The 13,596-nt window shown below is 47.8% G+C and overlaps 6 protein-coding genes across 6 annotated transcripts; 4 read left to right on the forward strand and 2 right to left on the reverse strand.

The window, feature by feature from the left end:
* Positions 1-693: 693 nt before the first annotated feature.
* On the forward strand, positions 694-1,585 carry FIESC28_04594 (uncharacterized protein; the record flags this gene model as incomplete). The annotated part of the gene is made up of 3 exons (XM_031158741.1): positions 694-769; positions 902-931; positions 981-1,585. 3 exons carry the CDS (start codon positions 694-696, stop codon positions 1,583-1,585), a joined length of 711 nt encoding a protein of 236 aa, XP_031017139.1.
* A 226-nt stretch (positions 1,586-1,811) lies between these two features.
* On the reverse strand, positions 1,812-2,998 carry FIESC28_04595 (uncharacterized protein; the record flags this gene model as incomplete). The annotated part of the gene is made up of 2 exons (XM_031158742.1): positions 1,812-2,504; positions 2,558-2,998. 2 exons carry the CDS (start codon positions 2,996-2,998, stop codon positions 1,812-1,814), a joined length of 1,134 nt encoding a protein of 377 aa, XP_031017140.1.
* Positions 2,999-4,343: 1,345 nt separating this feature from the next.
* Positions 4,344-5,834, forward strand: FIESC28_04596 (uncharacterized protein; the record flags this gene model as incomplete). The annotated part of the gene is made up of 4 exons (XM_031158743.1): positions 4,344-4,386; positions 4,452-5,590; positions 5,638-5,724; positions 5,778-5,834. The coding sequence occupies 4 exons, from the start codon at positions 4,344-4,346 to the stop codon at positions 5,832-5,834; spliced, it is 1,326 nt and encodes a 441-aa protein (XP_031017141.1).
* A 1,298-nt stretch (positions 5,835-7,132) lies between these two features.
* Positions 7,133-7,687, forward strand: FIESC28_04597 (uncharacterized protein; the record flags this gene model as incomplete). Its single annotated transcript, XM_031158744.1, has 1 exon — positions 7,133-7,687. The coding sequence occupies one exon, from the start codon at positions 7,133-7,135 to the stop codon at positions 7,685-7,687; it is 555 nt and encodes a 184-aa protein (XP_031017142.1).
* Positions 7,688-9,028: 1,341 nt separating this feature from the next.
* FIESC28_04598 (uncharacterized protein) lies at positions 9,029-10,870 on the reverse strand (the record flags this gene model as incomplete). Its single annotated transcript, XM_031158745.1, has 5 exons — positions 9,029-9,141; positions 9,191-9,331; positions 9,377-10,033; positions 10,084-10,495; positions 10,547-10,870. 5 exons carry the CDS (start codon positions 10,868-10,870, stop codon positions 9,029-9,031), a joined length of 1,647 nt encoding a protein of 548 aa, XP_031017143.1.
* A 1,100-nt stretch (positions 10,871-11,970) lies between these two features.
* Positions 11,971-13,545, forward strand: FIESC28_04599 (uncharacterized protein; the record flags this gene model as incomplete). The annotated part of the gene is made up of 4 exons (XM_031158746.1): positions 11,971-12,087; positions 12,138-12,241; positions 12,288-13,335; positions 13,387-13,545. 4 exons carry the CDS (start codon positions 11,971-11,973, stop codon positions 13,543-13,545), a joined length of 1,428 nt encoding a protein of 475 aa, XP_031017144.1.
* Positions 13,546-13,596: the final 51 nt, after the last annotated feature.

Raw genomic sequence — 13,596 nt, forward strand, 5'->3', positions numbered from 1 at the left:
AGATTGATGGTGAGTTAGACTGAGTTTTTGGGAGTTGGTGATAGGACCCACTTGGGTTTTTGGTGGGAGTTGGATGACAAAGGCAAGTTGTCACACAATCAAATGTTGTAGTTAATTGAAGTTTTGTGCTTAGATTGAGATCAGAGTGAAGAGTATTTGGAAGTCATCTGTCCATTGGATCTCCTAGTTATTCGAGGCCTAGAATATCGACGGCTCACCTTCGTCTACTTATAGTACCTACCGAGAAGATCGCATAATGATGTGCATTTCAATTCTCCTTAAGGATGCATAGTACTGGCCCAAATTTACTACCTCAGTCTCAGGGTATCAGAAGAATTGGTCCCTGGAGGTATAAGAGACGAAATTATTTGATTACTTAATGCCAGCTTAGACAGCATTTTAGGCTACTTTATTATCATAGCCTAAGCCTTAGACGATTCTTCTGTCACCCACCTGCTCAGGACTTAACTATAGTCCTCAATCTATATATCTGCTTACAATAAAACATTTGGATTCAATGCATCAACCCCAAGGGTGTTGGTGATGTTGGATTGGGTGGAGAGCTCTGATGTAACAACGTGGGGCAATGACTTGCCGCGGGGCATATCCAGGAGCGAAAGTCGAGCTTACAATCACAGCTTTCATTTCTTCAACATATCATTTCGTCCTCACGATACAATTTTGTTCATAATTATGGAGAACCAAGTCGAACGACTCGTTGAAAAGGCGTGGAAGAAGTATGAAGAGACGCCAAAGGATAAACGCCTTTGTAAGTACTGATCCAGCATGCTCATGACATGAGGATAAGATAGCAGCTCTCATGATGGCTGCGAAGAACATTCTCTTGGTCATACTTGAGACACATATCTCTACTTATTGGGAACATTGCTAACATCTATAGTGATCGGCGTTGCTGGTATCCCAGGTTCAGGTAAATTGATCACTTTGATGACCTCAAACAATATACTGACATTCAACAGGCAAGACGACATTCTCACAAATCATCACTGAGCGCATCAACGCCCGCGCAAAATCCAATGATCCCTCTTCTCCTCCACCAGCAACCTTTGTCCCAATGGACGGCTTCCATCTCACCCGCGCCGCCCTCTCAGCCATGCCAGACCCCGATACCGCCCATTTCCGTCGCGGCGCAGCTTTCACCTTCGACGCATCCAAATTCCTCACCTTAGTCCAAGGCCTCTCCAAGTCACCCATTCCATCAGAGCCTATTCTAGCGCCCTCTTTCGATCATGCGCTGAAGGATCCTCGGGACGATGACATCGTTGTCAAGCCGGAGCACCGCGTTGTTGTGCTTGAAGGAAACTATCTTGCGCTAGATCAGGATGTTTGGCGCGATGCGGCTAAGTTGTTGGATGAGGTTTGGTTTGTTGAGGTGGACTTTGAAGTCGCGAGGAAGCGATTGAGGGAAAGACATGTTAGAGCGGGTATTGTTAAGGATCTGGAGGAGGGTGATAAAAGGGCAATGGAGAATGATCTTGTCAACGGCAAAGAGATCATCGATTTCAGACTCAAAGTAGACGAAGTCATCCACAGTCGAGAAGATGGAAGCTGGGTTCACGAGTAATGAGGAGGCACATATTGAGCAAATAAAACGTTGATGCATTCTATCGAACAATATGGGATATCACATCTGATGCGCCTCTAACCCATCTTTCATAACGTCTTCATCCAAAAATCACAAGCTATGCCATGTATGTAACAAATAAATCCCTACTCCAGCGCTGTGCCAAAACCAGCAATGCTCCAAATCGTTGCCAAACCCAATAGCGCACTTCAATGAACTAGTCGCATCATGTCTCGTCAGATGTTCTAGATCTTTCGGCGCTCAGCTTTCTGATCTCCTGTGCCATGCTACGTCCCTTGCCCTTGCGAGCCGATGTGACCGAATTGCGGTTCGCTTCTCGGCCACTAGGTACTGCTGCGGCCTGGTCGAGTCCCAGTACTTCGATAAGCTCGGGGATTTCGGCATGATCGCGTGTTGTCTTCATGCGATGGCACCACGTTACTCTCTTCTCTTCGTGCCCATGTCCGCTATTGCCTGGTCCTCGTTCCTCTGCTTCTTCGAATGCGCCTACGGGCTGTGGCTTTTCGTTTCGTGGTGTCGATACAGGGGTGAGGATATCTTGGGGTTCGAAGAGAAATTCGCCGCCCACTTGACGCTGGTCGCCCATCTTGAGGACGTTTCCTTGGGGAATCTGCTTGACGCCCTGGACTATACTACCCACAATACTATGGGCCATGCTTCGGCGCATATAGGCAGGCTTGGTGCCCATTTGTAGCGTCTTTGACATGCCAAGTTTATTGAAGATGGATCTTGTCGGGTCTGTGTACACTGGGAAGCGGCATCCTGTCTCGTTGACGTACATATCGATGAGAGAGGGGTCACCGCATCCAATGACAACGATGAAGGTGCTGACTGGCAATCGCAGTAGAGCTTCGGGAGTTACGGCTTCGGACAGGGAGCGGAGGAATTCTTGGCAGTTCTAGAAACGAGGTCAGTAACTTGGAATATCATGCGACATGGGTCATGACATACACCGCAGAAGAAATGCCTGACGAAGATGACGAGCACGCGTCGTGCGACGTTGCTACCAGTGTAGAGAGTCTTGAAAGGATGTGATTTGCCATGGCGGTCAAGAACAAGGTAGTTCTCGATCTTCCTAAGGGTCTCCGGGGAGGGAATCTCGTTGTTCGTTGCAAGCTCGCCCTCAAAATCCTCGGGCTTCGACTTGTCGATCTTGATGGGCGATGGAGGGGATTTGCTCCTCGTAGAAGTAGACTTCCTTTGAGGTACTGAGCAGTTGTCGCAAGTAGCATCCACCACCTTTCCGTTCATGTCTTCCGCAGGTCGTTGAGGAAGAGTCGAGGATCGTTCGACGGCGGGATCTTTGGGTGGGATGCCTCCTCCCACTGGCTTGCGCTCAATGGGAGATTTGACAGGCTCAGAGGGCAGAGCCTCTGTATGGTTATCGATCATTGTTGTAGAGATGGTGTATTCGAACAAAATAGGGGTCTCTAAAGTTGTGTGCGCTAAGTTGAGTAGATAGTCGTAGGTTCAAGTTTAATCGAAGCTGAACTGACTCGAGTTCTGGAGGGGTCTCGAACGTCTCAGCGGCCCGTGATAGTGTGGCGCCGCTAAGAGAAACCGTCTCCAGCTTATAAGGCACCGGCCGTAGTGGAGAACAGAATCGTTGTTGTCGTCGTCGTAAGCTTGAGGACGAATGAGAGTGGCTTTGTTTGTTATACGAGGTTTCTGTATCTGAAGTTATCACCAGATAGAAAAGGAGGCAAAAGTGAATGGCGTGGCAGCTTGGTTTAGGTCCCCGAGAGAGTGAGCGGCAAATATGAGTCCAGGTATGACTTGGTGGCTAAGATTGAACCCCTTGTTTGGTTTGACGATGCCCTGAATTTCAGAAGTTTGGACTAGCTTGTTTTTGGCTGGCTGTGAGGTCATGGACAGCGCCAGCCTGGATTTGACAGGGGATGTCTTAGGCTGTGAGATACCCTATAGGATGTCGTGAAACAGTCGGCGCAATTTCCATGTAATTCTATACATGATGAATGGTGTTTGTTTGTCTGTCAAAAAATAATATCTATCACACAACTTTTTTATATGACATTTAACTGCAGGGTCGTGGCGCGAGGTGAAGATCAGCGTTTATCCATCTGACTGCCCAGACGGGAGCGTCAACGTTACCAAGACACTAGGACTTGTCATGTCAACTACAGTATGTAACTTATATATTTCTCTTGATTATGGTACAAGGACTTTCTTGAAGAATTAACTATAAATTGCAAAGAAACGCTTAGAATAAGTTTCCACAGTAGGTACTCTTTGTCCATCAATAGTAAAGCAATCATGAATACATGTAAGCCAAACTCACGGCATGCGCTGTGTACATCAATCTGATCAATGACAGTAAAGAATGAGACAAAATGGAAAAGAAGTTGCAGTTCACTTGATTGATTAGTTTGCAGCTTTTCTATCTTTAGATCTTGAAATATTACTCCCTGACAGCCAATCTATTTTATCAATGGCCGTCATGTTCCGACCACGTACTTTAACCGCTCGCGTATCAATCAATGTCCAGTACCAATGAAGGGCCAATCCACTTTCGTCATGTCAAAATCTGTCAGCGGGGCATCCACACGACAGAATACCACCTACCAAAATGAGCCGATTTAGTGTTTAACTACTTCTGTCTACCCAGACCTAAATTCCTGGTGGGGTGTGACATCTTCCCACTGATTCAACCCTCCCACCAAATTCTTCTTCCTTTTTGCTTTGCTGTGCAGTTTTGTCTCTCGCGCAGTTAGCCAAGATGGCAGCTCAAGTCCCCACCGAAGCTCTCAAGGAGCTCAACGGTACGTTTGTACCTTTGGCTTAGCCACGCAGTATGAATCCTGGACTGATATTAATTGCCCCGCAGTGGCCGATGGCTCTCAGAAGCCCGGCGCAAACACACAATCCAACGCCGACGCTGCCGGCGACGACAACGGCGGCGATGATTCCGAAGACGAAGTCGATGGTGCCGCTCCCGCCGAAGGAGGCGCCAAGAAAAAGAAGAAGAGAAAGCCCAAGAAGAAGAAGAAGAACCCTACCAGCCAGAGCGACCCTCCTCGAGTCCAGATGAGCCAGTTGTTCCCTAACAAGTCTTACCCTCATGGAGAGGAGGTCGAGTACAAGGACGAGAACAACTACCGTACTACCGACGAGGAGAAGCGCCATCTCGATAACCTGAACGCCGACTTCCTTGCCGACTACCGTGAGGCTGCCGAGATTCATCGCCAGGTGCGCCAGTGGACTCAGAAGAACGTCAAGCCCGGACAGACCTTGACCTCGATCGCCGAGGGCATTGAGGATGGTGTTCGTGCTCTTACCGGACACCCTGGACTGGAGGAGGGCGACAGTATCAAGGCCGGTATGGGTTTCCCTTGCGGTCTTTCTCTCAACCACTGCGCCGCGCACTACACTCCCAACGCCGGCAACAAGATGGTTCTGCAGAAGGAGGATGTCATGAAGGTCGATTTCGGTGTTCACGTCAACGGCCGCATTGTCGACTCTGCTTTCACCATGTCGTTCGACAACAAGTACGACAACCTCCTCCAGGCCGTCAAGGAGGCCACCAACGCTGGTATTCGCGAGGCTGGTATTGACGCCCGTGTTGGCGAGATTGGTGGTGTTATCCAGGAGACCATGGAGTCTTTCGAGGTCGAGATCGACGGGACCACCTACCCCGTCAAGAGTATCCGCAACCTCACTGGTCACAACATTCTGCCCTACAGCATTCACGGTACCAAGGCCGTTCCTATCGTCAAGAGCAACGATCAGACCAAGATGGAAGAGGGCGACGTATTTGCCATTGAGACCTTTGGCAGTACCGGTAACGGATACGTCCGGGATGATATGGAGACTTCCCACTACGCTAAGCGAGGTGACTCCTCGCACGTTGACCTGCGCTTGAGCTCTGCCAAGTCGCTTCTCAACGTTATTAACAAGAACTTCGGCACCCTACCTTTCTGCCGTCGTTACCTGGACCGCATTGGCCAGGACAAGTACCTGCTCGGAGTATGTATGCGACTCGAAATCTAAGATAACAAGCTAATGCTTTACAGCTCAACAACTTGGTCAACGCTGGTATCGTCGAGGCGTACCCGCCCTTGTGTGACAAGAAGGGCTCGTACACTGCTCAGTTCGAGCATGTAAGTGAATCCTTGATATTGATATGCGTGTAATAATGACTAACATATTTTAGACCATCCTGATTCGACCCACCGTGAAGGAGGTCATCAGCCGTGGAGACGACTACTAAACGATATAAAAGAAGATATGGAAAGAAATAGTAGGCTGTGAGAAGGAATCTGAAAAACGACTCTCCTCTTTGTATGCAGACTATTTATATGATAAGTAGAAAACATGATTTACGTTAAGCACATCTTGGGTTACAGGAAACTTGATTGCTAGTATCAGAGACTGTGATATTAGACCGTCTCTTAAGCGATTATTTCAGTCGGTCCAACAGTTAGGATAGACCTTGTCATATTTAGAAAACTACTTAGGCACAGCTACTGAATTATTTCTTGTGTTGTTCATGCCCAGAATTATGCAAATAAAGCATCAAGACATTTGATAGGTCCAAGATGACCGTTGTGTGTGTGCCAGACCTTGTAAGTTATGCGTTGTTACATATATTGCGTAGGTATGACTCCCAATGCAAACAACATCCCGTTTTGAGATTTGGACGGCTGCAAGATTTCCGATCGATGGATGGTTAATTATGATGAAACATAAGAGACATCATTGAATGTCACTATTTTGGTTTAGAAATGTATCGAATCTTGTACATTCCACAAGTATCGATGCACAAGGACCCTGAAATTGATATGATTTCAGCCCGTGCTAATCCCTTCCCGATCTCGCACGCTCAAGTGACAATTGGCCAATGCTCGACACTTGATCACCAACGCTTAGCTTCATAGTTCTCCGGTTTTTTCCCCATCATTGACGCACTCGCCACTCTGTGGCACAGTCGCTCACTATTCGCTGCACGAGATCAGAGCCAGCAGTCCGACCTCCTCCTGCAGACCGGGCCAATTAGCGTCTCTTGATATCCCGAGGCTTTATCGCGATCGATGGGCTTTACCCTACAAAGTTAGATGCATGACAAATCGGGATTAGTACCAGTTTGCGGATGTGCTCGGGCCCAGAGCCGAAGGCCGGCGATAGCGAGTGAGAGTGCTTTTTTCCTTCCACTTTTCCTTTTTCACATGGAATAATTTTGCAGTGACTGTCCCCAATTAAAAAGGCCGCATCTCCATCTCCGTTCATCGCCATCGCTCCTCTTGCTCATCTTTACCCTCACTTCCGTCACGCTCCATCGCCACTGGAGATCTTGCTTTATCTTCGTTTTCGCGAGTGATATAATAAGGAGGAATCATCTCACTCTTTCATCTTTCAAATTTTGACTTATCAAACAAATAAGTCTTTCTCCCTCTTTTTTCCAATCAAAAAGCACATTTGCTTCTACGCGAGAAAAAAAAGTTTCTGACTCCACACACGCGAGCAACTTCCAATCTACAACACTTTTACCTACAACACACGACCGCCAAAATGAAGGTCTTCAGCAACTCTGTCACCTACAACTACTCCTGGGACGAGGTGTCCACAGCCAACTGGACAAAATACGGCCCCTGGAACAACAAGTCTGAGCATGTCATCGCCGTCGATACCCTCTCACGCGAAGTCGACCCCTCAACAGGCATCCTCCGCACCGAGCGTCTGATCACATGCAAGCAAACCGTCCCTGACTGGATCAAGACCATCATCGGAGGCACTGGAGACGAGAGCTTCATGTACGAGGCCAGCTACGTCGACCCCGTAAACAAGACCGTCACCATGGTTAGCCAGAACTTGACATGGAGCAACCTCGTCAACGTCCAAGAGGAGGTTGTCTACAAGCCTTGCGGCGACCACCAGACCCAGTTTATCCAGAACGCCAACATCACTGCTCTCTGCGGCGGCTGGCAGCGAATCAAGAACAGCATCGAGGACACAATGGTTTCCCGTTTCCGCGAGAACGCTGTCAAGGGCCGTGAGGGCTTTGAGCGCGTCTTGATGATGAGCCGAAAGGCATTCGCCGAGGAGAAGGCTCGCCAAGTGCTATAAGCGTTCTCCCTCACTTTTGACTCCGCACTTCTTATCTCCGATATGCGAATCCCCTTATCTTGCCTTGCCAAGGATGGGTGATTTGCACACGACCACACCAAAAATCTCCACTACTCACCGCTACACCACCTCAAACCACACTAACGACGAAACGGCATAAACGGGCGCGCGACTAAAAAGAAGAGAGGAGAACAGCTTGCAGCATTTTAAAAGGCGTTTAGACGGATATTGGCTTCTCAAAAGTTTTATACACAAAAAGAACAGGGTCTTTTGTTTTCTCATACGGGACATCATCAATATTCAGATGTCACTTTGTTTGGAGTTTTTCGGTTCGGACTATACCCCCGGTCTATTAGACAGTCGAGAGCAACTGGACCCCGAGGAAAAGCCTCGGGTTCATCGCCTAGAACGGGCTTCTTGATAGAGTCACTGATTAGAATAATTAATCATGAAACCTATTAAAATCAGTCATTTACTCATTGTGCCATCATCGTGATCAAACATGTATCATTCAGCTGATAACTTTCCCACCACTAAATCTCAGCCACAAGATCTAGAAACATGCACAAGTCTTCTCAAGCATACCCGCCGGCTGAACCGATCTCACCCACCATCTCTGACTCACCCGCGGCGTTCGACCGGCATTCGCAATGTCTAAAGCCGTGTTCCTTTTCTCCCGTTCCCATCCGGCTGCACCCCTTTCTTCTTTTTCCCCTTCCCCGCATTGAAGAGGGTGGGTAACTAGGAAAGTTTAAAAAAGAGATGAGCATGGAATTTCGGGAATGCGATCTTTGTGTCTATGCTTAGATTGGGGAAGGGATGAAAGTTTCTTTGGTGCTAATTTGTATGGGTTGGGTGAGATGGAATGTGGCTGAGAACGGGTGAGGACGGGTACGGTAGTGGTACAATATCAAAAGAATGCCGCTTAGATTAGAAGGGATGACAATGATTACTTGGTTAATTGACTTGGTTGATGCTGATTGTTTGCATTGATTGTTTGTATTCTAACCTGAGATCGCATATCCCTGCTTTACATAGCGGACGTAGTGGTCATGACACTACGACTTGCACTTCTTTGATAGACAACAGTATGCATGATTCTTTCATATACAGCATGATGGTCCAACATTGGGGTGCTTTGTTAAAGTAGTTTTATTGAATACTCTAACCGTGCAAGATTGTTGCACAACACTTCGTACCGTCTACTACTCGTCTTACAAGCACCCATCGCACATACTATTGAGCCTTCGGCACATGCTGCACTCTAGACAATTCTTGCTCCTGGAAACAGTATAGGCTCATATATATCTTATTAAGTGCTTAAAATTTCTGCTTCATCCTTTACTTCATGGTTTCGTGCACTAGATTGGCCATTGCCAGAACCTTTTCCTCTTCTAGTCTTCGAGCAACGATCTGAAGACTGACTGGTAGACCATGCACCAGCTCAGCGTCATCTGTACAATGATTAGCTGCTGTATCAATAGTTAAAGGCGAAGTACTTACAATCCTCGCTAACAGACTTGCACACTGGACTTAAAGGTGAATATGAAGAGTCGAGCAGGTCACCGTCCTTGTCAACGGTGATCCCTGTAGGGAATGACACGGCAGAATAGTCGACAACGTTGAAGACACCGGTATAAGCGACTGCACTCGTTAGTATAAAGCTTTCCAATAATGTGATAGACGTACCGTGCTTCAGACTACCATTCTTTCCAGTGCTGTAAGGTGTCGTGGGGCAAATAATAGCATCAATACCCGCCTTATTCCATCGATCCAAATACTTGTTCTGGAAAGCCGTTCGCTCGAGTTGAAGCCTCCACATCTCAGAAGTACTTAGATCCCTCGCAGTACTGTAAGCTGCCATTTCAGGTCTCCATGGCTCATCTGTACGCTCAAGCTCCTTGCGAATCGTCTGTCCTCCATCGGCCAAAAACATGCGCTGAAGAAGTTCACCACCTTCCCTCTGATCAACAGGGTCCCATTCCACAATCGTATGTCCAACTGCTTCCAGCCTCTCCTTTGCGATCCGCAGGGCTCGAATAACGGGTGGTGTAGGGAGGACCATGCCGTCGTGCCACATGAATGCGATCTTCAACTTGGCCGGGAGCTGGGCTGGTCGCCAGGGAATGGGGAGACATTTTGGGTCGGCGAGCCAGGGCTGTGAGTCGATTACGGCTTTGCTGTAGAGTTGGATGTCTTGGAGGGTTCGACCGAGAGGACCGTTGACGGATTGGACTGCTTCCTGGCCGGGCATGCCTGAGCGGCAGTTGCGGACGGGGAAACGGCCTGACGAGGGACGGAGGGTGAAGAGGCCGGTGCAAGCAGCGGGAATACGCAGTGATCCTCCTATTAAGAGTAAGTATATAGTCCAAGGTCGAGAGGAGGCTCAAACATACCAATATCTGTTCCGACACCTAGAGGACTTCCCTTGAAAGCAATAAGCGCCGACTCTCCACCAGAACTTCCACCACTGGTAGTGTTCCTATTCTTAGGATTCACAGTCCTTCCAAAAGTGTTGTTAACAGACTCTGCGATCATCATAGCCGTAGGAACATTGGTCTTGACGTAGAAGACAGCGCCGGCATTTTGAAGAAGCGTTGCCAATGCAGAGTCGGCACTAGCAGGGTCGCCGACATGGGATGTGAAGCCGACGGTTGCATCAAGACCTTTGAGGTTGAAGTTGTCCTTGAGAGAGATTGGAAGACCGTGGAGGGGACCGATGGGTGTTCCTGTTTTGGAGAAGTGCTTATCGCAATGACGTGCTGTCTGGATTGCGCGATCAAAGCATGTCTCCGCTAGACAATTTGTCTGCAAAATGTTAGTAAGAAATGATACTAGGTGGTTGAGTTGAGTGCTTACAAGTTGGTGAGCAGCAGAAGCCCTCTTGCAGAATGCCCTGGTGACGTCTTCGGACTTGAGTGTCCCAGAAGCGAGTTCTTCGATGAGTTCAGCTGCCGTCAGAGAAGTAATAGCCAGTTCATCCTTTGTAAACCATCCTGATGCCTCTGGCCATGTTGTGACATCTGCTTGATCCACAGGAGGAAGAAGATCCTGAGGAATGCGCCATTCTTGTGGGATAGATGAGTTGAGAGCTTCGATCTTTTTGGCGCTGATGTCCTTCCATGCTGGAGTGGTATCGAGCTTAGTTGCCTCTGTGGTGGTAGTAGTAGTTGTGAGAGTCATGGCTGCAGTATCTTGTCAGGTAATGTCTTGGGTAGAAAAGCCAAGCGGAATCAACAACGGCTTAAATCAGAACTGGGAGATAAACTAATGTCGTGTTGCGACTTTGTAGTGTAATAGATGTCTTTCCTATTTGGGCTACTATCGACACGGATATAACGGACTCGAGACTAAACTTCAAGTTGTTGATACTGTTCCGAGGAGCGGAATGAGGAGCCTCTACTGTTATCAAGGTAGTATGGACTGATGATCGTATCGAATACCTTGTTTTGGAAATATTAGACAGCTCTTGAGATACGGAACAAGGATTGGGAGTCTTCGCTATATACTTTTGTCTCCGAAGATGCTTCGATATCGGAGGTACGGTATCAGGTATCATTCACCCCTCATCTTTAGTGTGAGGTGGTTGTGCTTAGGCCTCGGTCAATGACGCTAGAGGCTGGAGCAGATTCACAGTGACTATGACACAATTACAAACCCAGACCGAGTATCACCCATTAACTCTCAAGCTGTACAGTAGAGAGATGTCTTGAACCGAGGCATTGTGTTCAAGACTTGACAGGGCAAGTTTACCTATCAGCTATTCCCCAGTTTGACTGGGATAGTAACAAGGATACGTTACCAAGATCCTTATCTGCATGTCTTGAAGTTCATTTCCCAAAGGAGTAATGAATCAATTGCGCCCTAGAGAAATCGTTCCTGTGACTCTGTTAGTGATCTCCATAATATCGCATGGTGGGTTTTAGCCTATCGCTTCCCCGCAAAACCCTGGCCTGGCTTGGCTTATCGGGCAGATAAACCAAAAACTTCTACCGCTGAATACACTATCAGACGATAACTTAGAGACCTGCAATAAGTAATTATTTCCTGAGGTGAGTTATGCCAGCTGAAAATTGACAGAGAGGTTGTTTGGCTGATTGACTAGACAGGTATAGTACAGTAGAGTATGGTGTCGGGGCTATCTAGCATAGGTAACCAAGAGATAAACCTGGACTGCAAAGATCTTCAGCGCTCATGCAGGACATGTATAAGTAGCCCAGCGTAGCGCCTCTCACTTTGATTCCCTCATCATCCATCCCGCCACCAAGTCACCGCTCGTCAATATGTCGAAACTGAAGGAGTATCTGCATGTGGACTACAAGCCAGGCGAGAGACGTCTGGTCCAGAAGATTGACTTTTTTATCTTGACATTTTGTTGTCTGAGTTATCTTGTCAACTATGTATGTTTATCCCAAGATTCAAGGTTGAGGACGGATGCTAATTGTTGTAGTTGGATCGGAATAACATCAATAATGCCTATGTTTCTGGTATGAAGGAGGATCTTGGGTTTGAGGGTGATCAATTGAACCAGATCTTTACCTGTTTCACAGTTGGGTACGTTACTGTTCATCCTCAATGAACACTCAGCTAACAGACGCAGTTATGTCATCGGTCAGGTTCCTTCAAACCTCTCTCTACAATACATCAAACCTCGCATCTGGTTCCCTCTCATGATGGTTCTCTGGGGCGGCCTCACAATGGTCACCGCCTCAGTCCAAAGCCCAAAGTCCATCATGGCAATCCGCTTCTTCCAAGGTATCTGCGAAGCATCAACCTTTGTCGGCACCCACTACATCCTCGGATCGTGGTACACAGAGCGAGAACTGGGCAAGAGGAGTGGTATCTTCACAGCCTCAGGTCTAGCTGGAACCATGATTGGAGGTTTCATCCAGACTGGCATTCACGCAAGTCTGGATGGTAAGAGTGGACTGAGCGGTTGGCGATGGCTGTTCATTATTGACGGTCTTATTACCATCCCTATCGCTATCTATGGATTCTTCTTGTTTCCTGATACGCCGCATACGACTACCGCATTCTATCTTTCGGAAGACGAGCGGGCTCTGGCTATTTCCCGCGTTCCTCCGGCTGAAGAACGTCCTAAACTCACGTTTGGCTACGGAAAGATGGTTCTTACGTCTTGGTTCTGGTGGGGATTTGTTATCCTCTGGGTTATTGCAGGCGAGACAGAGTCTTTCAGTACAAACGCGCTCTTTGCTCTGTTCCTCCAGAACCATCCTACCAACACGTACACCGTCGCGCAGAAGAACAACTACCCTAGTGGTGTCCCAGCAGTTGGCATTGTGTCTACCCTTTTCTGGGCAACTTTGACGGATTTCTTGTCTGGCAAGCGATATCTTGTTGGTTACTTTATCGGCATCACGGGTATCGCGACATCGATCATGGTCCTCGTTGCCTCCAGAGATCCAACAAACCCACATTCGACAACTGTTGTTTTCGCGTCTTACTACTGGGCTGGATCCGTGTATGCGTGCCAAGCTACATTCTTTGCCTGGTGCAACGACGTTATGCGCTATGAATCAGCCATGTTCCGCGGTATCGTCCTTGCTGGAATGAATACAGGCAGTAATGTTATCAACGCCTGGTGGAGTATTGTGTTCTATGGTGCTTCAATGGCTCCCTGGTTTATTGTAAGTTTCCTACTATCGTCTCTTTGCGGAAGAATACTAACCTGTGATTAGCGAGGAATGTGGGCAATGATTGCATGTAGTATCGCCATGATTATTTGGTGCGCTGCTTTGACTTGGAGAACTCATAAGTATATGCAGACTGCGACGGTTAATTCCGAGAGACATAGCGTGGAGCATGAGAAGCACGAGATGGGAAAGGAAGAGGCATGAGTTATGCGTCTACCGTATCATTCAGTTGACAGAGCTGGATCCGGACCTTTG

This window comes from Fusarium coffeatum (assembly GCF_003316985.1).
Source record: "Fusarium coffeatum strain FIESC_28 chromosome Unknown BRIP53273_contig_97, whole genome shotgun sequence".
NCBI classification, from domain to species: domain Eukaryota; kingdom Fungi; phylum Ascomycota; class Sordariomycetes; order Hypocreales; family Nectriaceae; genus Fusarium; species Fusarium coffeatum.